Here is a 25,570-nt window from a genome sequence, read left to right as displayed (position 1 = left end):
TTTTACCAAGACAGCAACTATCTCATAATCTCTCCCTATAGAAATCAGAAGAGTTCTTTCTGGGGAAGAGTTTCTTCCCTGGGACACAGCCATTGACTTCAAGTAGAGTTTTTAATCTCCTGAAATTCAGAAACAGGGCCAATTTTCACCTTGAAGCACTGCCCAAACAAAATGCACCAATATTTTCTTAATAGTTAACAAAACCACTTACATAAAAATCCAGATAGACAAGATGAATTTTTAATTTAATGCTTTCAAATTGCCTGAAAGATTTTCTTTTCTAATAACTGCATTCAGTTTTCAGGCATTCAGTATAATAGTCTTTACGATGGTAATAAACACATTTGTCTAATGAGTATCTCTTGGTAATCTTGCCTGTAATTCAGGAAACCCAAATGCAGCTGAGATAAAAACATGCACATACTAAAAGCTCAAATTGAAGAAAAAAAATCAATTTAAAGTTAAATTACCCATCTTAAATTTCAGTTTAAAGGCTACTAGAAATACTGAGTTCTTGAACTTCAATTAATCTTTAGCTATTAAGCCAGAAGGGGAATAGATTCTTCAGAGTATCACATGGGAAGCTGTGAAGAGCTCAGCTCAGATTGCAGATGGACACACTATCACATGCCACTTAAATGGCCATTCATGCCTCTGTTGGGCTGGTTAACTCATGCTTGTTCTAGATTCCTTTGGGTTTCTTTTTTTCCAGGCATCTGTGTGTGACTGTCTACAGGCATGTGGAATACATTTTCCAGCTTCATTTCTCAAGGATTAATTGGCAGAAATGCTTGTCATGGTTAAATAATTTTATTTAATTTTCACTGTGTGAAGATATTTGGGCAAAAGGGAAAAATAATCAAAAATTAATTACTTTTTTTTCCCCTTTAGAATGAGAAACAGTTGCATTCCTCGGATACTCAGCTGGGACAAGAACATCACTCTTGATTGTTAAATACATAATAATAAAAAGAAAAAAGAAAAAAAATTCAATGATCAATCTCTTGTAGCAGAAGAGTGACAAGGCCAGGATAGGTAAAACAGATCTTCAGAATCAAAGACAAGTGAATTTCATAAAGATGCTGAGGGGGCAAGATAACATCAACATCCCACATGGAAACATTCAAAGGATTTTCTTACAGTTTTTGAAAGAACTATACAAATAAATAAATAAATACTTTTAGTAGAAGGCTTGAAGATGTCTTTTCAATGAGCCGTGCCAGTCATGGGAAGTGTCACCTCTAGTAACAGGCCACCATCTCTGCCATGCATGGTAAGAGGTGCATGCTAAGCGATTTCATAAAATTTGACAGTCTCACAGTTTTTTCTAATTTTGGGCAAAAATATTAGCTTGTTTTCTGTGCTCTCCAAGTGGAAAGAAAGGCGTCCTAAATCCTCCTCTCCCCTTGTTGTCATCTCTCATTACACACAACCACCAGAAAAGGGTTTGATTTCATAAAAAACTACCTGGAAAGAGGCAGAGGAGAGGAATCAAAGACCTACTGGAGATCTATTATTATTACTATTGTTAGCTCTGTGATACCCAAAAACTCTCCTCCCAGAGTCCTTGGCTCTTTGCTAGGTCCACCTTCAAACTAGTACTGTTTAAAGACTTCACTTGCAGCCAGACACAAGCCTCATATTTTCCCCAGCTCCCTGTTTGATACCAAGAGCCTCAGACATTTTTTGACATGACCCACATCAGCTAACAGGCAACCTCTGTATCAGGATGCACAGACAGAGGTGTGTGGGCATTCTTGGTCAGTCCTAGTCTACACAGTAGCAGCTAACTTCCCAAATCACCTGCGTCTCTGCTGCCTCAAAAGTTCCTCACCACTATGGCAAAGAAGCAGGGAAACAGGTCATATCACAAAGTGACTTTCGAGGAATCAGGTTAGCACCATGATGCTAAACAGGTCTCTACCGTCCATGCACAGAATCAAGACTCAAGTTTAATCACGACATTAACAAGTTGTGGATAAACTTCAGGCATGCATGAGTGCACATCTGATTCTTCTGCATCCACAAGGCTTCCAGAAAAGATGAATTAAATAAATGCACCAATGCATGCTGTGTTTTTTTAATGATTTGTCCTTCTTGCAGATTAAAATCAGCTTTCAAATCAGAGCAGGAAAGTGACAGCAAGGTCACTGTAACAAACCTTTATCTGGAGAGGACCGGCTTTTACAGCTCTGAATCTACTCAGTAAAGCAAAGACATTTCTTGCTGCTAAAAGTCAACTAACTGTAGAAAAGAAACCTCTCACATTATTTCTCCCCATCCCAGAAGTCATCATAAGGGGGAAATATAATGAAACATGTAAAGGCCATAGTTCAGCAAGGCAATGCTTACTGCTTTCAGTATGAAAATCAGGTTGCAGGGAAATCAGCAGCACAAAACTACCATTGGCGCTACCCTATACTAGGGTTTATTTTGGCTAATTTGAACCTTTTTCATTGGTTACAGCTGATTCATACACAGTCAGTAAAGTGAAGAGAGGACTTCCCTAGCCCTCCTTGATATATGCCCATTTTAAAGTCTCTCTTCAATGAAAAAGTGAGAAATGGGAGGTAATATGTCATGTCTGCTCTCACAGCGCTTAATCTAATGAAGCCACAGCCACAGCCTCTCTCAGGTGTTCAATACCATAAAGAAATGCTTGAAGATGAAGTTTATCCAAAATATCAAAAAACATAGCGTTACAAGGAAAAAAAAATACATTCTGACAGCATTTCAATTTGAATTAAGACATTTTTAAAGCAGAAAATTTATATTTGCATGTTAAGAAAATTACAACTTCTCTCCACCAGAACTTGCCCGTACACTCTGACATTAAAAAAAATGGTGTAACAGCACTCTTAATACAATTAATGGTTATTCACCAAAGTGCTTCTTGTATTCTCTATAGTTCACTTCCTGTATAATCTCTTTTTAACCCAGTGTAAATACAGCTTCTTTTTTAAAAGAGGGTGGGAAACTAAAGGCAAGAAAATCCCAAGCCAACAATCAGAAAACCTATTTGGAATTAAATCTTCCAATACCTTATGGAAAAACTGCTGGAACGAGGTCTACCCTTTCCAATGGACAGATGTTCTCATCAACAAGAAAATTAGAACTTGATGACAAATTCTGAGATTTAAATGTTACTCCCTACCACTCTTGTTCAAATAAAAATGGAAGTGGCATTAAGAGAGCACTATGCAAACTCTGCAGACTGGTAATTTCTTCTAATTAAAAAGCAGAGTTTACAGACACATTTAGTGACACTCATCATTAAAGTTCACATCTGAAAACAGAAGTTTTTCTTGGTTTTAGTGCCCAGAAAACTATTTTCTCATTGCTTGTGAATTATTTGCTTTCTTGGGCAATTCAAGAATTCACACTCCATGTAACAAGTTCCTAATATCTTTAAAAAGAAGAAAACAATGCCTCAGACCAGCGACTCCCACAGAAGGCATTGTTCTGAGCAGCATCTGAGCAAGGTGCAAAGAGTGCAATTCAAGAAGCCTATTTCTGTCTTTTTATGTATGAACCAAAAAGGCACAAAAAGGACTCACTGACTGGGCACTACAACCAAAACGTATGTAACGTGAATATTATTTCACTTCTTTAACACTGGAAGAAACTATTCTCCCAAGAAAAGCACTCCATGAAGTGACACACCAATTATCTGGGTGTCTTTCTGGAAGGTACATTTCAGAGTCACGTCATTAGGAACAAGAGGAAGCAGATGAAATTCAATAAAATGCATTACAGAGGTCAGACTAATTGAGGTAACGGTTCCTTCTGGTCTTAAAAAATCTGTTAATCTAATTTAATTCTCTGCTCCACTCTTTATACCAGAGTAAATTTAAACTCATTTATAAGACAAGAACACATTTCAGTAGCCTTATACAACACACCATATGTGACTACGCAGTTTTAGACTACCTGAAAGCTTCATTTACTTCCCACCAAGCTCAAGAGGAGGCTTACCTTATCCATAAATAGAGCTTACATTTACAAGCAAGGTAGGCAGAGGCACCTCTCCCTAAATACCACTGGATATATCAACACCTTAAACTATACAAATTGACCAGAAACTTTCCAGAGCACTTTCCAACTTGGCTTGTTGGTTTTTTTGGGTGCTGGTATTTGCCACTCATCCTGGTATGTGCCATGGCGAAGAGCACAGCATTTTTACCAATAACATCTGTTCCAGCCACTTCAAGGATATTTCTTGTGAATAACTTGTAACATACTCAATATCGCACCAAGAAAATACTTGGCAGTCACTGTCCAGTGAGAAAAGCAAGCACTTATGTGGGAGAAAGCCAAAAAAGTTCATTCCTTTTAGTTCCTCCTGTGCATACATATACTCTCATCAAGCAAATATATTTCATTACCTCTCTCTCAAAAAAAAAAAAAAATAAATAAAAACAGCCCTCTTTTTCTTCTCCATGCAGCTTTCCCTCTGTATTTTCCTCCTGGAGCCTCAGTGTTCACATTAAAGTTACCAGTCATTTGCTTAATTCAGCAGTACAAGAGCATAAAACATTACATGAATTCAGGCTGATTTACCTTAGCTAGCCACAGCATTTCTCGCATGCTTTTCCTAGAGGGAATAATTTAATGCCGTCAGAGAGGCAAATACATGAGGGCTCACAAAAGCTCTTCTTCACATGGTGTTCTGGTTTGAGCTAAAGCAGAACCACTTTTCTATTTCTTCAGCTATGGTGCTTCTGAATTACTTCCGTTTCTGAAAGCTACCAACCTATTTTTCAGACAATGTCTGCCTCTAGTAGTGATAACACCTGATGTTTATCACCAAGGTAACAGAGAATTGGTTTGTAGAGAGGCCATTGCTCACATTTATTCTTGTGTAAACCATGACCATCCTAGAGTTGGCAGGACACCATAAGCCAAAGGGCAAAAAGGGCTGCACCTGCAAGGAGAAGCAGACAGGACAGGTGACCCAAAACTGACCGAGAGTATTCCATTCCATATATGTCATACTCAGCATAAAAGGTTAGGGATCATAAGGGTCAATCTCTCTCTGGCTTCTACGATGACTGATGTCCAGTGAAGACCTCATCCATTTGTCTGCCCCTGATCCCAATCCACATGTTCCTGGATCCAGTTCCTGAATCCAGCTCCTGTCTGCCATTGAGTCCAGTCCAGGCTTTTCCCTGCACCTGCTCTGCAGCTTTAGCAGTGACTTAGTCATCAGAGAATTTTGAATTGATATTGTTTACCTGTATGTATTTTATTATTTTCTTATTGTTATTTTCCTTTTCACTATTATTGTTTTATTAAAGACGTTTCAGCTTTCATTTCCAACCCACAAGTCTCTCTCTCATCTCCCTTTCCCCTTTCCCTGTGGGGAGGAATCGGACCCAGTAGAGCTGCCCAGTTTAGCTGCTGACTTGGCTGGGATTGGGGGCTAAACTGGGACACATAGTATGCTGGAAATACTCTACAAACAGACTAAGAATTTCTTCTCTGCTGACATTTTTTACTTGATGTTGCCTTTACTTTTTCTCTCTGCCTGCAGTACACAGGGAGCCCTTTCCCTGTCTCCATCCTAAACAGTGACAGATGAAAAAGAAATGCAGAGCTGCCTCATGTCTCATCTCTCCAGTGGCTGTGTTAATTTATTCCAGCTATTTGAGGGAAGCATGAATGGCACCCCAGTAAGCCAGCTCAGACTAGTATAAAGGCAGCAGATTTTCCCATCTTCTGTAGTGGTCAGTGTATAACTTCTATAGTTTTCAGCTCTGATGTTTCTTCGCTTCCCCCCCCCCCCCCTCCTTTTTGAGTCTCAAGCAGCTGGTACTTTGTCAGAACATAGAACAGAGGAGCTATGTCACATGAAATATCCAGTTTGCTTATTCAGTGCCAGTCTTTTTAAACTGAATCCCATGTTTCAGTGAAATTTGCCTAAAACCCTGCTTCCTCTGAGCAGTTTGCCTTAAGTCCTGTTTCCTCTCAGCACATTTTAATCAAGCAAAAATCCTATTTACAGTGAAGAAATCCTTTTACAGCAAACAATCATTACACAGTTTTAATGGACACATCTCTTTCACCTAAGCCTTCATCATCTGCTTTGCCCTCCCATCATGAATATACCCTTAAACAGAAGTATTTTCAACATAAAAATGTAGGGCAGATATTGTGGCTCAAATTCATATAGATATTTGCTATTTGTTCCAGCTTACAACCTACATTTATATATCCGGTTTGGATGCTTTAGACACAAATCAGGAGATCAAAAAGCCTCTCATCGGCAAAATGCAATTTCTTCCAGGGCAAATGGAAAATGACTGCAGACTCGTTCCCAAAGCCCCTAGTCCCAAGTCCCAACAACTCCAGAGGATTTGACTGAATAATGGCTGAGTTTAAACTCTCCAGGAACTTGGGGATTTTGTCCCAGAAACTTTTACATTATATCAATCTTTACTCATGCACAAGGCTTATGCCAGCAGAGTCATCTGAAAGAAATGGACGCTGTTGTATTCTTGGGTTTTGGGTTGGTTTTTTTTTCACAACCCAACTCTCAAGATTTAACATAGTTACTAATGCTACAATGCACTTCAAATAGGTGTGCTTCAAAGTGCCTATTATCTCTTTTTTCTGGGATCTCCCTGTGTTCCCCTGTCAGGTTGCTGACAGCATCATCAACTAGAAATTCACAGCCCTTCGCAGCTAGACCCACTCCCAGAATGTGGAGTAAAAACTAACTACCAAGATTCTTTTTGTACCTGCCTATAAGCAATCCATCAAATCCAGCCCTACCATGAGAGTTCAGATGGATTTCCAAGGATAAGTTTGAGCTTCTCATTCCTCACATACCCCTTAGGTACTTTTTGTCATTACCGACACCTTACGTGCCTGGAAAATTGACCTGAATAATGCTAAGGGCATCACCACATCTTCCTGAAGTCAAAGGAAGACTCAGTAAAGACTCCCCTTAAAGATTCAGTAATTTTGTAGCTTACTTTTAAAGGGCTTTTTAATCCTCTGTAAGCTAAATATCAAGGCTAGCAATATAGAGGGCATCCAATGCATCCTCTTCTTGCATTAACTGAAAAGCAGAATATGGTAGGGCATCCACACCTGCTTTCTTGGCTTTATTGGTTAAAAAAAAGAATGAAAATCTGACATGGCAGCACTGCAGAGTGCTGGTAGCATTGAAGAAGTTAATTAACAACCCTGAATTAGACTTCAGGAGATAGGTCTTAATAAATGCTGCTAAAAATATTACAGTAGTCATTTCCAGAACAAACACAATCAGTAGCAGACAAGCAAGGAGAGCGATCAAGACCCATGAGCTGCCGTGGCAGAGGTATTTTCAGCGGGGAGCAGGAATGAAGGCTGCTCATTTTAAAAACACATTAGGAAAAACCAAGCTGGCACATGAAGAAAACATCTAGGGCTCCCTGTCCCAAGCCAGCCTAGTAGCTCTGCAGCCATGCCAGAGCAGAACTGCAGGGAACAGAAGGGTTTGCACAACATCAGGCCAGACTTGAAGAATCAGGTGCACAAACATAATCTAAGCTGAGAGGGTAATTCTTTGAGAAGAAGCCTGGCAAGTCATAATTCTGTTTTGGGGTGGGAAGAAAGGAGATGGCAGAGGCAACAGCTGAAAATCTGAACATCCTGGAATCTCCAGCCGGGCTAAACCCCCAAGATGGTGCAGACTCCCATCACTGCACACAAGCCAGCAAAATCTGCTAGCCAAGGGATGATTGATGCATTCATCACTAAAAGCCATGTGTAAAAACCCAACACTCAAAAGTTATATCTAGTACATGACACAGTCCCTTCCTCCTGCAAAAGGTGGCCTTGGACATTTGCTAGATGTCACCACTCCCTGTCTCTGGCAAACAGCTCGCTTAAAGGGCTGGCTGGCACACTCATGGCTGGGTTTGGTGCAAAGTATTTGCATCACACAGATAAGCTTTGGTGGATATCAGCATGACAACCCGGTGACCTTGAACTTCATGAAATGGCAATTAATTAAAACTTCGAGCATATTTCTCAAGCCAGAGAGCTTGTTGAGGAAGAGGAAGAGCTGCTACCCTTCATATGCAGTTAATGCTTTTTTCCCTATGCAATTATTCTGCTATCTTCAGCAGTACATCCCATGCTTGCTGCCAGTAACAGCCGCCTCAGCTTTTCAGACATGTTCTTGGCAAGGTGCTTTTTCCCTCCTGGCGTTTGACAGGATTATGAAGTGCCGAAGTCTCTGGCCTCCCTTTGTTTTGACGTTTGAAAGTGAAGTTTAGTTTAATCATTTTGTCTCTTCTTGCCTTTCCCCTACTTCAACCATCCTGGCTGACCACCAGCCCAGTCTCCAAGCACTCCGGCTTGCGAGCCCATGGGAACAGGACCCCAGCCCATGCTTATTGGCTCTGACTTCATGGCATGCAGGTCTAACAGCAGATTCTTGTTTGGTTTGCAAAGGTAAAAACTGTTCTCTAAAGAAGATACAGCAGTATCCTGGTTTAGCTCCCAGATGGGTTAGATCTGCTGTACCATTTTCTCAGGCTGGCTCAAACAGGTGCCTTGTAGTAGGAGCAGTGACTTGATGAAAAGGAGGATTCCTCCACCTTAGCCGTCTAAGGTAAGGCCGTCTCCTGTTCCATGGTCCTACTGAGAGAAGTATATTTTTATTTAGGAGGAGGGAGCAACCACATATTTATTCCTACTGGAGAGGCACTCCAGCTGTGCTAAACCAAATAGTATTAATATTTATGAAATGCTCCACAAAGGGAGTGTTTTGAAGCTGAGGAATCTTGCAGTTTTTAAGGATCTTTTTTGTGAGAAGTAGAGGAAAGAGTTCAAACTTTAACTTGCCTGACAAAAAGCATAAATCCCTAATTTCAGAAAAGTGTCCAATGGCATAATACTTTTTAAACATTTTTTAATCAAACACTGCTTTATAAAGAGGGAAAATTTAAAACAGGATAAAAGTGAAGAGACAGATTGGGCCTGGAAACGGGGAACAAACACAGTTCTGTATCCCAGCATACCCCAGGCACGTGAAATATCTTTCTGTCCTTCTGAGCTTAAGATATCAGCTGGCCAGCAAATGTAGGTTGAGATGCCAGCTTTGTTATAAAAGATGAAGAGTCTTTGTTCTCCTTTCTTCACCTCCAAATGCTGACATGTCATCCTATCTTAATTATCAAAAAGGGACAGAAATATTTATAGAATAAATAGGACATGCATATATGCACAAATTTTAGAAGATAAAAGCCAGGGTCCCAGTCACAATGTGGGTTATAGCAGTGGCTGCTGAAAGCAAGCACTGATATCTCTGAAAACCTCTAGCAACGCCCTGCAACCAGCAGCTGTCACTGTAAGCAATGAAGAAGAACAGGAGCGAGCGAGCTAGGGGTGCTCCTAGATGGGAGGAAAGCAACTGGAAAATAAAAATACAGAAGAAGCCGCAATTAAGACTCAGCAGCTCCCTAAAAATGGCCTTTGTCTGCCAGGAGAAGCTGCTCATCAAAAATGCTCAGCTGGCCTTTTAAAATGCAGCCTGAATTTAACTTTAGAAATACTAAGCGTGGCATCACAATGAGATCTCAAAGCAATGGCAATTCATATCCTGTGTACAAGTGGGATTTAAGATTCAGCAGCCTTTTTGATGCATTTCCCAGGGAAGGATGCAGGGCATTAAAGGCAAGCAGCGCAGGAAGCCGCTTTCAGCTACCTATTAGCACGTGACAGCTTTTAAATGTTCAAGATCCCCTGCCCACTATCCACATTACTCAGCTGTCAAAGGAAAGGCCTCAGATTTATGATGTGAAAATTACATTTTAATGAGATGTCATATGTGTTTAAAGTTCTTATTCATCACCATACTGCCACATCTTTTACCCAAGACACAAATGTACTTAATTAGCATATTATAAGGACAAAGGGTTCACCTTATCTTCATTGTAAAACTGCTTTAGGGGAAAAAAAAAACCAAATTCAACTACTCTTTCTGAACAAAATGGTTGCAATCGCATGTCAAGAGAGTGTCCCATAGTATTTAACAAAATGTGGAGGATAAAATTTTGACATGCACCCTCTGAGATTTTTAAAATATCAGAGATATGGTTGAAAGCTTTATATCATATTTAAGTACTGGTCTGGCAGTCCACAGTGTTATTATGCAATCTATGGAAGGCAGTGAATCACAATGAGGCTGTATTAGAAGTCCTATATCATACCACAGCATTCCTTATGTATTGGGCACATTTATTAACTTCATGTATCTATTAAACACCCCAGATTGTAATGCCTGGGTCTCCTGGACATAATTTAAAACACCTCTTTGAAAGCAGAAGGTCTGTATTTCCCACATCACTTGGAACGGCTGCCAGCACATTCAAGCTGCAGACACGCACAGCAGGATCCTTTCTGGTTCAAGTCCTTCCCTGGACTTCCTCTGTGCTGAACTATGGGGCAGCCTATGATCTCAACCCCAGGTCTAAATGCTCAGCCATCAAACTGCAAGCCCTCACACAAGAGCTACCAGCACTGGCATGGGGCACCTAAGACATCTAGTAGACAAAATTTTCTTCTGGTTTCTCTGCTGCTCAGGAACCCCTACCTGGTACCCAGCTGGGAGCCATGAGTAGGTACAGAGACACAAACTCAGGGGATGCATGTTTGTATGAAGCTCTGGGAAGCAGGATGGGAGCACTTTAAGTTTTTGGAGAGGAAGATTTGTTGATATTTTCTTGAGTTTGGTTACGTATACTGCATCACAAATGGGTGATGATTAAAACAGGTAACTCGGGTGAATATTAGGTTGCAGATTTTTTTTTCATTCTGTTGATACAGCCTTTTGTTTCCCTCTCTAGACGTCTAGCAGGGCACAAAAAAAGTTAAATAATCAGAACTTCAACACTCTTCTAGGTTCAACTTCTTGAAGAATGCCATGGAAAACACTGCTAGAGATGCAGAGCTATTCTCACTGCCACTTAAAAATAGGAAACTTGAAAGCAGTTACAAAGAAATAACCCAAAACTTGGGAGCGTTTATGGAGAAGTATCCTCCCCACATCGTAAGCCCATCCTCCAAACCCCACATCGTAAGACCAAAGAGCTCAAAGAAAATATGCTTCAAAGCCTCTTGGTATCTCCAAATTCATTTCTTGAAGACAGACATTAATCACAGGTTTCCTGGGATTTGCAGGCACTGAGGAACTTCCAAAATTGCTTTTGGGATAAATGAAAACAACCCCAGACAAAACGAAAAAAAAAAAAAAAAAAGCTGTGCAAATTCTTAAAATCCAGCTTTTCCCATTTCTGAGAAAAATGAACAGGTTTTGATTCAATCAAGGGCCCTGAATTGCTTCTAGATCAGTTGAATACAGCTTTGTGCTTCACTTCACACTTTGGAATATTTTTTTTTCCTTGGTACTTTCAGCTGCTACAGAAGCTGAGCACAGAAATTCCTAGTTTTGCCACTGTTTTACTCCAAGGAGTAAAAGCCTATTTTCTTAATCAGTGGGTGAGAGAAGCTCTGTGACAGTTCCAAGCCTACATGTACAAACAGACCTTTAATTAAAAATCACAGAAAAAGTTCAATCACTGTGAAGTGGATGTGATCCCTGCCTTTTGTATAAGCTAAGTGACTTCTCCCATTTTCTCTAGACAGTTTGGTAAATGACTGAAAATGTTCAATTATAAGTGGACTGGAGCTCCCAACACCTGTTTTGTTTAATTTAGATATGCTTGAAATGTATGATAGCAGAGATTTAAAATATGTTTAAATATGTTACTGGCTATTTAGGTAGCTGACTATATCACTTTTCTTGTTACAATCAATTTTTGGTTTTAAGAGCTCTTCTCCTAAAATTTTTGGTTTTAAGAGCTATTCTAAAACTTCACCCTTGATTGGTTTTTAAAAACCAATTTGTTCAACCCATGAATTTTACTATCTTTCTCTTATTTGCTAATTAAGTAGATATTGTTTACATATTTTGCTGCTTAAACTGTAACCCTGTGGAAAATGGCTGCATTGAACATTGCCTTGCTCTAAACAGAGAAACATTGGTGGGAAAAGAAGAGGGGAAACACATATCCACCACTCACAATAAATAACTAAATAATCAAATAAAAACACTCTGGGTCTTAACTACTTTCCTCGTGTTTCATCAGCTCCTGTCCTGCTTTTTGGTGAGAAGCTGGTCTTAAGCCAGCCATATATTTAGTATTGTATATAAAGCAACGCAGCTAACCAGAAAATTTGTTGCACTGAACTTGGAAGAAAAAGAATCATGCAGACCTGCTCTCCCAGCTCCTCTCTGTAAATAAACCCAAGTGTCAAGCAAGTATGTGCTCACCTATTCATTTTAAAATCAGAGCTTCTGTTTGAGTGACTTGTAAAATAACATTCCCACTAATAAGGCTGTGCAGGTAACGGAGCAGTAAACTCCCTTTGCCAAGGTATTTTCCTACATTTTATAATGCCTGGGCCCACTTGAGCTGTCTCACCAAGAATTTCAGTTTCTGTCACAGCAGTCCTCTTAAATGTCCTCTAAACCCATAAAACTGGATCCTTATGCATTTCTGTGAAGGAGGACATCCCAGCAAGTTTCAGATATAAGAAATGGATGTAAAGTTCAGCTCTGTGCCCACAGTACAAAGCTATAAAAAACTGGACAAAAGGAATACAAGAAAAGACTCCCAGATTTCCCAACACCAGCTTAACTCTCTTGTGTCCACAATCCAAGGCCAAAACCTGCTTCAGCTTTCCAAGGCAGTGAGGGACTTGAAATTCTCGTCCAAACATGAGTGAAAGTAAAGGGGCTTCAAACTAGAGTGACACAAGGACAAATTAAATTCTTGCACCTCACATACTTGCAGCCCTTTGCAAGGTTTTCACCTGCTCTCCCATTTCACCAGCTTAGACTGGGAAAAAGAAGAGAATAATTTCGTTTTTCACAGGAAAGTGCAAGTCAGTTTTTCACTGACTATGGTGTTTTTTAAGTAAATATGATATAACTGACAACAGCCACCATGTGAAAAAGCAGCCACAGCAATATGAAGCTCTGAATCCACTCATACAATTCCGAGTTTCTCATTCAAAAAAAGAATGTTTTGGGAATAGCCATGTTATCAATCAAATAGTTTACAGTCCAAATTATATTAATATTAATTCTACCTTTCCTTTTTCAATCTTTCTGAAGTATGCACCACAGGAACTACCTGATAACTATGATTACATCATGTACAACAATAATCATTTCAAAATGACTGAGCAAATGCTGTTCGGGAACACTTGCACTGGAATGTGAGTCTGACCACGAGCTAGGCTATATCATCTAACTTATAAAATGGCAACTATGAACACAATACTTGCAAAACACTGAAGAAGTTGGTAAAGTTAAGTGAATGTAACCCAAATAAGTAATTATTGGCACAATTTCTAACACAAAAAAAGCTGGAAAAGCTGGGAGTCCTCTGGGGACCCAATGCTTTTCTCTTAGACAAAGTATAGGAAGTCATAGGAAGTCATGAAATGCCACAAGAACAAAGAGCAACTTTAGAGAAAAGAAACCACAGTCTGGAGAATTTTGTTGTCAATAAACACACACTCGTGGGCGCATGCTCGTATATGCAAATCCCAGCTGTTTGCACAACATCATCCACACTTCCTTTTGTCAAAACTCTTGCAGAAGAGATGATCTGAAGCATGGAGGAAAATTCAGTTAAGGTGAAAAGAGTGCTATCCCTGTGATGTGAACAGTATCATGGACATTTGGAGACTGCTTCAGGTTAGTTATGGGTAGCACACTCCTTTCTCCATTTCATCTAAAACTAAGATAAAAAAGAATATCTGCGTGTATCAATGTCTTAATATCCATCACAGGTTTTGCAGTGGGGTTTAATTTACAGAGATACAGGCAGACAAGTAAGCCAGGAGTGTACTTCAATTTTACACCCTGCTTGCAAGAAAAATAGAAAGCCTGATTTGGATATTGCCTTGGTATTAAAACCCTTACCTGCTCTGCTGTCCAGGGGACCAAAATCCAAAGAATATTTCACAACGTGATAGTTGTTCCATACATAAAGGAGGTTGTCCCGGGGATTATAATCCACAGCAGCAATGTACTGGTAGGAGTTTGGAAACGGCACATCCACCATGCTATCCTTGCTTTGGTCAGTGTTATATATGTAGTCTATTTTATTCCCTGTGGCTTCATTGTCATCATCTTCATAAACAGACTTCACCACATATAAAATCCCACAGATCATGAAGGCATTAGAAGCTGACCTTTTGTCATAGGCAGTATCCCACGTCCCTTCAATCCTTAACGTATAAGGGTTTAACTGGCTAATGACTATTTTGCCATTATTTTGTTCTGTTGCATAGATTACCCACAGCCCATTCTCATCCACTGCCAGGTCTATATCAGACTTGCCTCCCCAGCGGTAGGGAGAGGTGTCATGGTAATTCGCATTAGCTATGATAGCCTCCCCACTTTTTATCCTTGTCCGCAAGTCAAATTTGACTATGTTCCTCGTTCGTTCCTTGTTGAAAAACAAAGCCCCATCATAGACCACAAATCCAGTGCCATCAACCCGGTGTGGAAGTTTGTAGGTTGTGGTTGGCCTCCCAGCAATGAAGTCATCCTTGGAGGAGTATTCTGTCAGTGTGTCTGTCCGGTACGGTGTCCAGGGCATGTAGTAGATCTTGTCAGATGCCTGCAGAGGGTCCTTGCACCAGGCCCCAGACTGGTGGTCAGATTCAAATAAGTGTTCACTCTGATATACTCCTTTCAGCAGTCCAGGGCAAAGAAAAACTGTCAGAGAGAAAAAGAATTTAAAACAAAAAAACAAAGTTAATTGCAGTCCAGAGGTGGATGGCCCAAACATCTCAACAGCTTCTAGTTCTGGAGCAGAGGACACTCGAGATCAGAGGAAATCCGAGAGCAATGCCTTGTAGCTGGAGAGTAGCCTTCCTGCCAGCCACATCTCTAGAACAAGATTTGTTCCACCAAACTGTTTTGGTTTTTTTTATTATTCCTGCTTTTTCTATCAGCTGCGGCTTTTTAAAACTATTTTTACAGGTGTACTTACTTGGACCACTTGCCTTTGTAAACTCTGAAATGAATATGTGCCCCCAAAGGATTTCTGTGTTTGTATGTCCAGATTATATTCTGCAGTGAATCTGTACCTATTAGGTGAAGGGGTAAACTCCCAGGAAACTGATCCATATATTTATTTGAACAGCCCACAGAAGAGTGGCCTAGAAATGGAAATAAGAGAAAGAAATTCCCACCCTTACAGCCCAAGTGAAACTAAGTATTTAACAGGCACCAATATCAAAGCAGAGACGAATGCCTTAGCAACTTAGAAGAACATTTAAAGAAAAGGGAGAGGAGGGGGAACATCCATCTACAGATCTGTAGTATAAGTAGAAATGAAGCTTTCAAAGCTGCTACAGGACACACGAAACATGCAGTCCACACAATTAAAAATGAATGACTTATGGATGCTGAAAGGAAAAGACAAGGAAGGAAGGAAGGAAGGAAGAGAGAAAAGAAGGAAGGAAAAGAATAAAGTTCACTGGAGAGGAACCCAAGGTCTAGATTTTAATCAGTTAAAAAATGTCCTGTTAAATATAGTAGTAATTCAAACTTAAAAACATATACCTTTGATTGTTACATGACAGGAGCACAGAGGAGTGGTTTGACTAACCAGGGTGCTTTGCTGCTCAGACTTCAGAAGGGGCTAAGAGGGGCCAGGGCTTGCCCAGCACCTGGGAGAAGGCTCAGCTGGCACCCAGCTGACCTCGACATCATGGCAATGCAGGGTCAGGGTGGCAAAAAGAGGGATGCTCTGGAGCAGAACTAGGTCACTTGGCCCTTGTCATCCCTGGCAGCACCCTCCCAACCTGGACATGCTGCACAGGGGTTAGGGGGTGGTATCTGTTGGTTATTTGTAATGCTGGTATCTGTGAGGGTACAATAGTACAATAACCATGACAATGGGATAGGCAGCAGGGAAGAGTGAAGAGGTATCCCACCACACACTTCTGGTAGTATGGGACTAGCAGATGGGATCCTATGTTCATGCTCCCTGTTTGGAGTGTAACCAATCATTTTTGGAAATGCAGAAATTGGTAATAACATCTGTAAAGTGAGACAGGAGGAAAATCAGATTTAGTAACCTGCTGTGAAAGTGGATTGCTCTGTTGGACTGTAAGTAACCATCCAGAGTTGCACATAAAAAGGTGCCATTTCCAAGAGGTCTTTATGGCATAATTAAATATACTTTTGCACATAGGTATGTATGCACACTTTCCAAATTCTTCCAGGCAGGAGAAGAATGAGTTATCTAAATGTTTGAATAGAAATTTAATGAAAAAAGTGACACTGGTAAAAACTTTTCAGCAAAATTGAGTTATCTGGTGAAGTTGAGCAGCAGAGATACTAAATAAACTTTTAACAAAAAAAAGTAGTGAGAATTAATGACAAAGTATTTCAACTAAAACGTTAAAATTGTTAAATATCTTAGCCTATACATAAGTAATATATATATAATTTGAAAGGTATTTAATTACCTTTTTGTTCCACTTCTATTGTAGAGAGAGAGGTAAAGAGAGAAAGGAGAAAAGAGAATAGATTAATGGTACTGTATTGGCCAGGTACTTTTCTTTAGCTCTTTCATTTGAAAAGGAAGTTTTATTAATTTACTTTAGTATGTGAACATTATATATATATATACATATAAAAGCCTTTCCTCTGTTATTCACTGGATAATATGCAGACAAGTTGAACAGAATACAGATATACTTCAACTTTACAAAAATCTTTAAGTAGAAAAGAGAAAAAAACCAAACCCAAACACTTGGGACATAGCAAGCCCCCCGAACTATTTGAGACACCTCCTCAGCAGTAGCTTTGGACTGGTTTCATAAAGCAAAATGAAATACCCATACACCAAAATATGACTGGTACAGATTTATATATAGAATAAAATTGCAGAGAGAAACTTCAAAGAAAACACATCTTCATATATTTCGCCAAAATCCTGAAAAATAGAGATCCCTGGTTTATGCAGGAGAATATTCTCTTATGACACGAACAGAGAACTTAAGAGAGTCAAATGAAGAACATCGGCGGATGTTTGCAGAGTCCTGTCTTACGTCATGGAGAAACAAGCTTCAGTAGGACTTGGGAAAAGAACATTTTAAATATTGTAATACTTATATGATTTATAAAATCCCGAAGACTTTTAAAGTTAATGAGTTAGAAACATCTAAGTACTATTTAAAAAGGCCAACCCCAGAACTTGTTGGATATTTTTATGTGAATTATTCACCATGCATAATAATGCTGCTGAAGAGACTGTGTCCCTTCGGACAAAGCTTCTTGCAGTCAGAATAAATAAATGGAGCTTATTAATTGCTAAATGCTCAGTACCAGTTTCTATAGCTAACAACCTCCTGCCAGAGGCCTTGGGGGCCCTCACCCAAAAGCTCCCTGTGGTCGTGGCACAGGCCCCTTCTTCCCGCATGGTGGGCCCTCTGCACCCCTAGCCCTGGGGCTGGTTGGTTCTGCAGGGCCTCTTCCCTGAAGGTGTAGGAGAAGACAAGCCCCATAAAATATCACTGAGGGAGAAGTGAGAACTCGCCAGCAAATCTGTATAGTTTTGACAGCTGACAGATCTCTGTTCAGAGAAGCAAGATGGAAGTGAGAAGGTATGCATGCATGCTTTGGTTTTGATTGCTCAGAGTTCACTCCAGCCCCTTCCAGACTGACATTTGCCAAATGACTGTCCTTCAGTGACAGAACTCCAAACTCCTCTACATTCAAGTTCCCATTTGGATGGGAACCTGCAGGCTCAATGGAAGAATGATCTCAGGGTAGGACTGCAAATGACTTGGCTAGACATGCAGATCTGCACTTAACTGTACATCCACAGCCAACTGCAGCTCCCAAAGTGACTGTTTCTGAACTTAAACAGCCTTTTTAACCTAGGCTTTGATTTAGACTCATTTCTACACTATAACAGGTTCAAATTAAAGGCAAATGTTTTCACCATGTGGCTGTCAGAGCTTTAGGAAGCAGAGATGAAGCATTTCAGTGTAAGCACCTGGCTTTGCAAAGGAAAGAGCAAGCAAGATTAAAAGGCACCAGATCCTGCCATTAGCAGTCAGTGCTATATCCAACTCTCTTCTAATTCCAGACACGGTATGTGTTTTGGTGACCTCTTGCATGGTGCCTTCCATTGTATGTATCCTTGTATGTATCCCAAATATGTATTTACCTCCTGCTAATTTAAGACTTAAAGCTTTTGAATTTCACTAATTACTCAGTTTATACTGGGACATCAATTTCTTAGCAGAGGCTGCATGGGAAGCTTGGAGGATTTAGCTCATCGAGCAATATTAAAAGGAAGGGTCTAATTAGGTTCTGATTATCCTTTCAATTATGCAACATATCACTGCAAAACGGTCTTCATCAAGTATTGGAAGAATTTTTAAAGTTTTGCCCAATTACGGACAATTTTACAACTCTGCAATGCCTGTGCCAGTCCATAGAATTCAAATACTACTAACAGAATGGGATGCACCTTACCTTCCTACAAGTATCTATAGAAGCCCACATACACAGCTATTTCTTTTACAGTGAGACCTTCCATTCATGCCATTGCTGTGTTGGAGCAGAGCAAGGGTATTTCACTCCGATTTCCTAAACTGCTTGCAGGCCAGCACCATTGGCTTCAACAATGCCAGAGGCCCGAAGTAAATCAAGAACTACTTGCAAGGTCTGAGGGGAGTTACAAACAAGACTTTTAATGTACCCTAATTTTTTTACATTTCCTTAGATGAAAGAAAAACTGAGGCTGATGTGCGATCATCAGACGCTGCAGCCTGCCCCCGCTGCACCTGCAGCCAAGTGATCAGGCAGATTCCTGACACCCATTTAGAGAAATTGCACAAATAAATTAATTAAATGGTATTTGTACTGCTGGGCTGAGGCTCTGAAAATAACACTCTTAATTTCTGGTACAATTAACACTTGACCAACATTAACTGCTCTATTTCTTATCACCATGTTGAGCTGCACTCAACTATTCAAGGCACAAGCACACAGTGGTAGAGTCCTATAGAGAGTTCTCTCCCTGGCACTAATTCAGACCACAACTGGAGCACAAAAGTTGTGGTGAAAAAATATCTGAGTAGGGGGATGACAAAAGGCAATTGCAAAAGTAAGTAAAAAGTTGTGTCCTATACTTTGCCAGCTGTTTGGGTTATTTTTTTACAGAACAGATGTTTAATAGCACTCCCTGTTCCTGTCTTTCACAGGTAAACTGATTTAATAGACAGACTCAGTGCTGAACACATAGTTAATGACAAAATAAAAGTACTAAGAAACCAGGTTTTTGAGATGGACATTAGTAGCAAAAGATGCAGTGCCTCAGCCATGCTGAGAGTGCTTCATGCCAGATATGGCTAACCACCGCATCTTGCCTCCACCAACCAGACTGACTAGATTCATGGGGAGGTGAAACTGAAAAGCGATCATGGTACTAGGGAACCAGCTAGGGAGAAACATCTCCAGAAGGCACAGCATTGGCCTTGCGCCCTGCCCTGACACAGGACCCACAGTGCAAGATAGTAACCATCACGTAGCTGACCCATCACTGGAAACTGAGACCTGTAGCACTGCATTCAAGTATTGAGGAACTTCTGATGCTAAAATGAAGTCTGAAGGTTCCTTGCACCAGAGCTCCTCATACAAGGGTGGTCTGGGATCTACAGCCTTTTCTTTCCCTAATCCCTAGACATCAAGCTCCTTGGCCAACAGAGAAGCACTCACAACTATCTTAGCCTGAGGGTTCGTTCAACATATTCATTCATAATGACCTGGATGAGGGAACACAGTGTAACCTCAGCAAGTTTGCTGATGATACAAAACTGGGAGGAGTGGCTAATCCGTCAGAAGACTGCTGCCATTTAGTGAGACCTGAACACGCTGGAAAGTTTGACCGAGAGGAACCTAATGAAGTTCAACAAAGGCAAGAGCAGAGTCCCACACGTAGGGCAGAACAACACCAGCATCAATACAGGTTAGGGATTGGCCTGCTAGAAAGCAGCTCTGTGAAAAAGGACCCGGGAGTCCTGGTGGACAACGAGCTAAACATGAGCCAGCAGTGTGCCCTCATAGTCAAGAAGGCCAATGGTATCCCATGGTGCATCAAGAAGAGTGGAGCTAGCAAGTTATCCTCCCTCTCTGCTGTGCCCTAGTGCTGCTGCATCTGGAGTCCTGCGTCCAGTTCTGGGCTCCTCAGCTCAAGACAGACAAGAAACTACTGGAGAGAGTGCAGCAGAAGGCCATGAAGATGACAAGGGGACTGATCATCTCTCTTATGAAGAAAGGCAGAAAGAACTGGGTCTGTTTAGCCTGGAGAAGACTGAGAGGGGATCTTATCAATGCTTACAAATATCTAAGGGGCAGGAGTCAAGAGGACAGGGCCATATTCTTTTCAGTGGTGTCCAGGGACAGGACAACAGGCAGTGGGCACAAACTGGAACACAGGAGGGTGATAGAGCACTGGAGCAGGCTATCCAGACAGGTTGTGGAGTCTCCTTCTCTGGAGATATTCAAAACCTGTCTGAATGTATTCCTGTGCCACTTTTTTTAGGTGAACCTGCTTTAGCAGGGGGGTGGACTAAATGATCTCCAGAGGTCCTTTCCAACCTCTACTATTCTACAATTCCCTATAGCATTCACAGAGAGCTCTCTCAGTTTACATGTTCCTCCTGAACACACACAGACAACCTGTCTGGGAAACTGCAAATCTAGCAAGGCACCCCAAATCATGCTCAAGGAGAGCCTGCTCCAAGACAAAGGTGCACTTTTTTTCAAGATGTGGCTGGGTGCTGGAGTCTCAGTGTTCCTCTACAAAAAGAAGGTTCAAGTAAACAAGAGATGTGTTCAAAATTCAGGGCACCAAAGCACATGTTGACAACAGATTTCCTTTTAGCTATCACAATAGGAAGCAGTAGTCTAGGCAACTAGGCAATACACAGATGAGGGTGGCATCATATTCACAGAATATCCAAGGTGGCAGATCATTGACAGGACCCCGTAGTCAATGCTAGGGAAACTCTGTCCTCTAGGCTGCAGGAAAATGTGCTGTTGGATAGGATGTATTCCCAGTCACACTAATAATAGGGCACATGAGACCTTGAGTAGTTTCTCTTTCCAACATCTAAAATTTAAATAAGTGGTTGAGGTCACCAAGGATATGCAGCAGTTGACAGATTACAGTCAACACGAGGGTGTGGCACAGAGGATGGTCATCAACTTCTTGCTCATCCCTCTGGTTCTTCATGCCAATACCCCACCGGCGAGGCTGAAGAGGACCACACCTGCATGTTTCAACACCATGATGTCAGGAAGCAGGTGGTATGCAGACAGATCTCAATGGGGACACACAGTTGGACAAAAGCAAAACTTGATCTAAAACAAATAAACCCAGGGAATGAATATGAAAAAACCTCTTCCTTCATCAATTCATACTTAAAACACACTCAACCTCTCCACATATGGTCTGCCACAAGAACAGTTAGAGAGCACTTATGTGTCACAAGCTGGTTTGGAAACCTGAAGTTCAAAATGCTGCAGAACTACCCATGCCTGTTTCATAATGACAAAAGAGACCACATAGCCAAACTCAGCACTCACTCCTTACAGCACAGACACAAACAAAAGCACATGACACCATTTCTTTCATCCACCCACTACTTCTAGGAAAGGTTGGGGTCCCACTCCAGTGCAGGCAAGTGGTCACTGGACCCCAAGCACCCTAAGGATGGGAACACAGGTCACATTCACTGCAGCAAGCTGTATCCAGCAGAAAGATGACATTTGCCTCTAGGCAAAGGAAAAGCAACAGCAATACAGCGATCTTTGGTCTCAGTCCCTTCATTGCAACTGTCCTTGCTATACACAGCGACCAGCCTACATCCCTGTCCTCCACATCAAGTTGTCCACAAGCCAGAATTTAGCTCTGGTCCTGTTAGCTCCAGTGAAGCACTCATTTTACAAGGTTTTAATGTGGAAAGTTTTAACATGCAAGACGGGAAGCCTTCTTGGGTCTTGATTCAGAGGCAAAACCAGAGAATGGAAGAATGAGGTTTTCTAAGACTATTTTGCAAATATATACCGTTGCTATCTTCCCACATTTGCCACCTAATCACACTTTACTAAGATTTTAAGGTTTGGGGTTTTTTTGCCCTCAACATGACAGGTTTTCTCGAAATCACTTCCCTTTCTATCCAGAGCAAGGACAATGCCATCTTTCTTTGGCAAGGTACAACAGATAAAAATATAATAGATTGCACTTTGTGCTTCGCTACTGCTTTACCTGTGGGATTTTCACTTGCGCCAATGTCCAGTATATAAATGCATTTAAATGGGGAACAGATCCCATTCACATTACGTGGCTTTGCAGTCCAAGAGCAACAACACGTGAATGTAAAACACTCAGACTTTGATTCGCCAGCCAGAGGAATGAAGACATTATTCTTATCAATTATATTGCCGTAAATTAACTTTCTCACAGCTGCCAATTTCTGTTATGAAAGAACTACACGCAAATTTCAGTTTCTCCATTGCAGTTCTCCACCAGACCAAAACTATTGTGCAAGCTATGTTTTCAAGTTTGTTTAGATTTAAATTATTATAATGATGGGACCCACTTAGTCTGTAATGCTATTTATATTTCCAAGAAAATTTAAGGTTTCAGTAAACAAAATCTCTCCCTCTTTTTGACTGTACATGCCTGTGTATGCACATTATTCTCCCTCCCATAAGGACAGGGAAAAAGAAATCTTGATTCATTGCACAGGAGAAGTGCTTGCCTTTTACAGCTAATGAAGTGCTAATTCTTTATTTAATAAAAACTTGCTCCGTTTCCAAATTACATTTTTCATGTAGTACCCAGCATCAGCAACTGAAGGTGCTCGGTAAGTACCTTATGTTACAATGGCCTCATGTAACACATTCCCAAAATTATCACCTTCTAATTAATTTTTCTTTGAAGTTTGGAGATTGGAAATGTCAATAATCATAAATACTTTCACAAACCACAACCTAATTTAGACCCTTAAATTTGGTATTTATTGATCTGCAGAAATCAAAGCTGTTGTTTTTCATAAGTGGATTTTTTTTCCCTTACGTTTCCATTCATCCGACAAATTTATGAAACCTTTCAAGCCATTAATTTGGTTTTCCTTAAAATGTCAGTGCTTTTACTCTGCTTTTTAGTACATAATAACTAAATTTTATAGATGTTCACTAAAATAATACTAAATTTTGTTAATGTTAAAACACCCATCAGTGTAACTTACAGTCAGAAGGACCCAAGAAACCACTAATAAACAATAACTATTGTCCACTAGAGGTTTCTGCAAGATGAAAAAAGTTATGGTTTCATACAAAATTGCCTTGTGTATTCTAGATCAAACCTCAGGCTATTTCGGGAAGAAGCCACCTTTTTGTCAGACTTTCATATAATAAATGACATGTATCAGAGGCCAGTGCTCTAACATGGACTCTCCCCTAAACCCAGGAAATAACAAAGGCTTTTCCATGGCACTGTCCCCTTGAGGCTTAAATATTGTGAATTCATTTCCTAATTTTAAGTACCAAAGTGCACAAAAAATCATGCCTTTAAATATTTTGTCAAGGGGAAAAAAATATCAGTCCTGTAGAAAGCCAACGAAACTTTGGAATTCTGAGGTTTGGGGTTAAACAGTAAAATCCCTGCTTATGTGCCCAGCCTTGCATGAGCTTATGCTGTCATGCAGAGCAGAGATCAGCAAGATGGTCCTCAATGGTTTTGCAAACATTTAGATTTCCTGAAATTCCATTAATATTTTCTACTCTTTCTGTGCTTCTCTCCTCATGATATTATTCCAGGTGGCAGTTGCAGTGACTGGGTTCTCCAAAGAAACAGACTATCAGCTTCAGATGATACTGAATGTCAATGTGCTGCACTTCTAAATGTATTATTCCAAGAGGTAAATACTTTTTTCTCAAGTAAAGATAATTCACTTAACATATGAGTCCAGAAATATACTGTACTAGAGAAGAAAAAGGAAGCAGCAAGCATTGTTATATTCAAAGTTAATCTCCAGTAGAAATATCTCATTTTCTAATGTGTATAAACCTCTTCTGTAGATTTTATGTTTAGAACACCATTCCAAAGATAAAGTAACCTGAAAAAAAAAAAATCCCTGAATTTGGGCAAAAAAAAGGTTGCTTATGCCAGTCAAATACTTTGTTAGAGCCCTGATCACCGCTCACCACCATCACATACAAGAAATGAGCTGAGCAGACTTGTGCTGTGTCCCTTCAGCCAGTAGCACATTCCCCTGTTGTCACTAGTTTACATAAAATACAGTAGTAACTTCTTAATTCACTGCAACTCTTTCAACTTGTTGTGCACCAGAATTTTCCTTTTAATTTTGCCAGTTAAAAAGAAGCAGCAGGATGAGTTAGCACGAGAGGGTAAAAAAACGGATTGTACGAGTACTGTGTGAAATTCAATTACGGATACAAGTCATTCAGCCAAACTTTCCTTGGCAGTTGGCCTCTTATTTTTTCCAGCACAACAGCAACGATGAGTGAGCTGCCATTAAATTACAGCAGAATCAGCCACCTGGACATCATTCTCCTACGATATAAAAAAAAAAAAAGAAGAAGAAAAAATATTAAAAACAAAAGTGCAGATCCAGAAAGGGAGGTAAGCACTGCAGGGCTGACCTTCTGCAGTGCTTTTTCTGTAGCTGGCTCCTGCTGCCAATGACGAGCCTGATGCTGAGCACCCTCCAGCCTTTTGCAACACAGCCCTGCAGCTAGGACAAACGAGATGTGGAGATCTGGTCTTTTCAAAGGAGACATGAATTAAACACCATCCAGGCTGTGAGCACCTTTATAAAAAAGGGAGAGAGGCATTACTGTGTATTATGTCCAGCTCCAGGTCTAAAAGAAAAAAAGAATGATAGCCAAGCATTTTCTAAGAACACTTATTTAATGGTGTCCCTCTGGAAAAGGTCTGGGCACAAAATGTACCAAGACGCTGCTCCCATCCATCAAAGAAGGCTTCTGTGCACGTAGAGGTAGACCAAGAAGTGCTGTCAGCAGGGTTTGATCCTCCAGGACTGTTGAGTGTGGCTTTGCAAGGCAGGAACCTATGTTACACCTAATTCCCAGTGCTGCTAGCTCAGCCCAGGGATGCTCAGAGATGGTGCACAAAGATACAGGCAGACAGAATGGTTAAAAACCACATAATGAAACAGCTGTTTGAGAAATAACATTGCTTGGTAAAATCTAACCCTAGAGAGCTCTTTTAAGCAAGTTTGAGTCTAAGTCTTAAACCTCTTTTCCTCTTAGTCATTCAGCCCACGTGTAACTGGGTCAGGTAAATGGACCTGGATAACCACCCCACTTCTTCCACCACAAACACATGGAAAGATCACTTAGCAACTAGGCAAATGTAAGTAATTAAGAATAATTATTATTTGAATAGCTTTTTATATCTTCCTTGCCAGATGAATT

General features: G+C 40.5%; 1 protein-coding gene across 23 annotated transcripts in view; it reads right to left on the bottom strand.

The window, feature by feature from the left end:
- Positions 1–25,570, bottom strand: part of ADGRL3 (adhesion G protein-coupled receptor L3) — a 431,999-nt gene that overhangs the window by 179,231 nt on the left and 227,198 nt on the right. For 19 of the 23 annotated variants that reach the window (XM_069855440.1, XM_069855444.1, XM_069855420.1 and 16 more), the window contains 2 exons: positions 16,555–16,569; positions 13,991–14,791 (listed from right to left, as the gene is read on the bottom strand). In XM_069855440.1, the coding sequence (XP_069711541.1) occupies positions 13,991–14,791; positions 16,555–16,569 (816 nt within the window). The remainder of the gene's footprint in view (positions 1–13,990; positions 14,792–16,554; positions 16,570–25,570) is intronic. The other 4 variants (XM_069855421.1, XM_069855434.1, XM_069855436.1 and 1 more) reach the window with 1 other exon arrangement.

The sequence above is a fragment of the Phaenicophaeus curvirostris genome, chromosome 4 (genome assembly GCF_032191515.1).
Source record: "Phaenicophaeus curvirostris isolate KB17595 chromosome 4, BPBGC_Pcur_1.0, whole genome shotgun sequence".
In the NCBI taxonomy this organism is placed as follows: Eukaryota; Metazoa; Chordata; class Aves; order Cuculiformes; family Cuculidae; genus Phaenicophaeus; species Phaenicophaeus curvirostris.
This window is presented reverse-complemented; position numbering and strand designations above follow the sequence as displayed.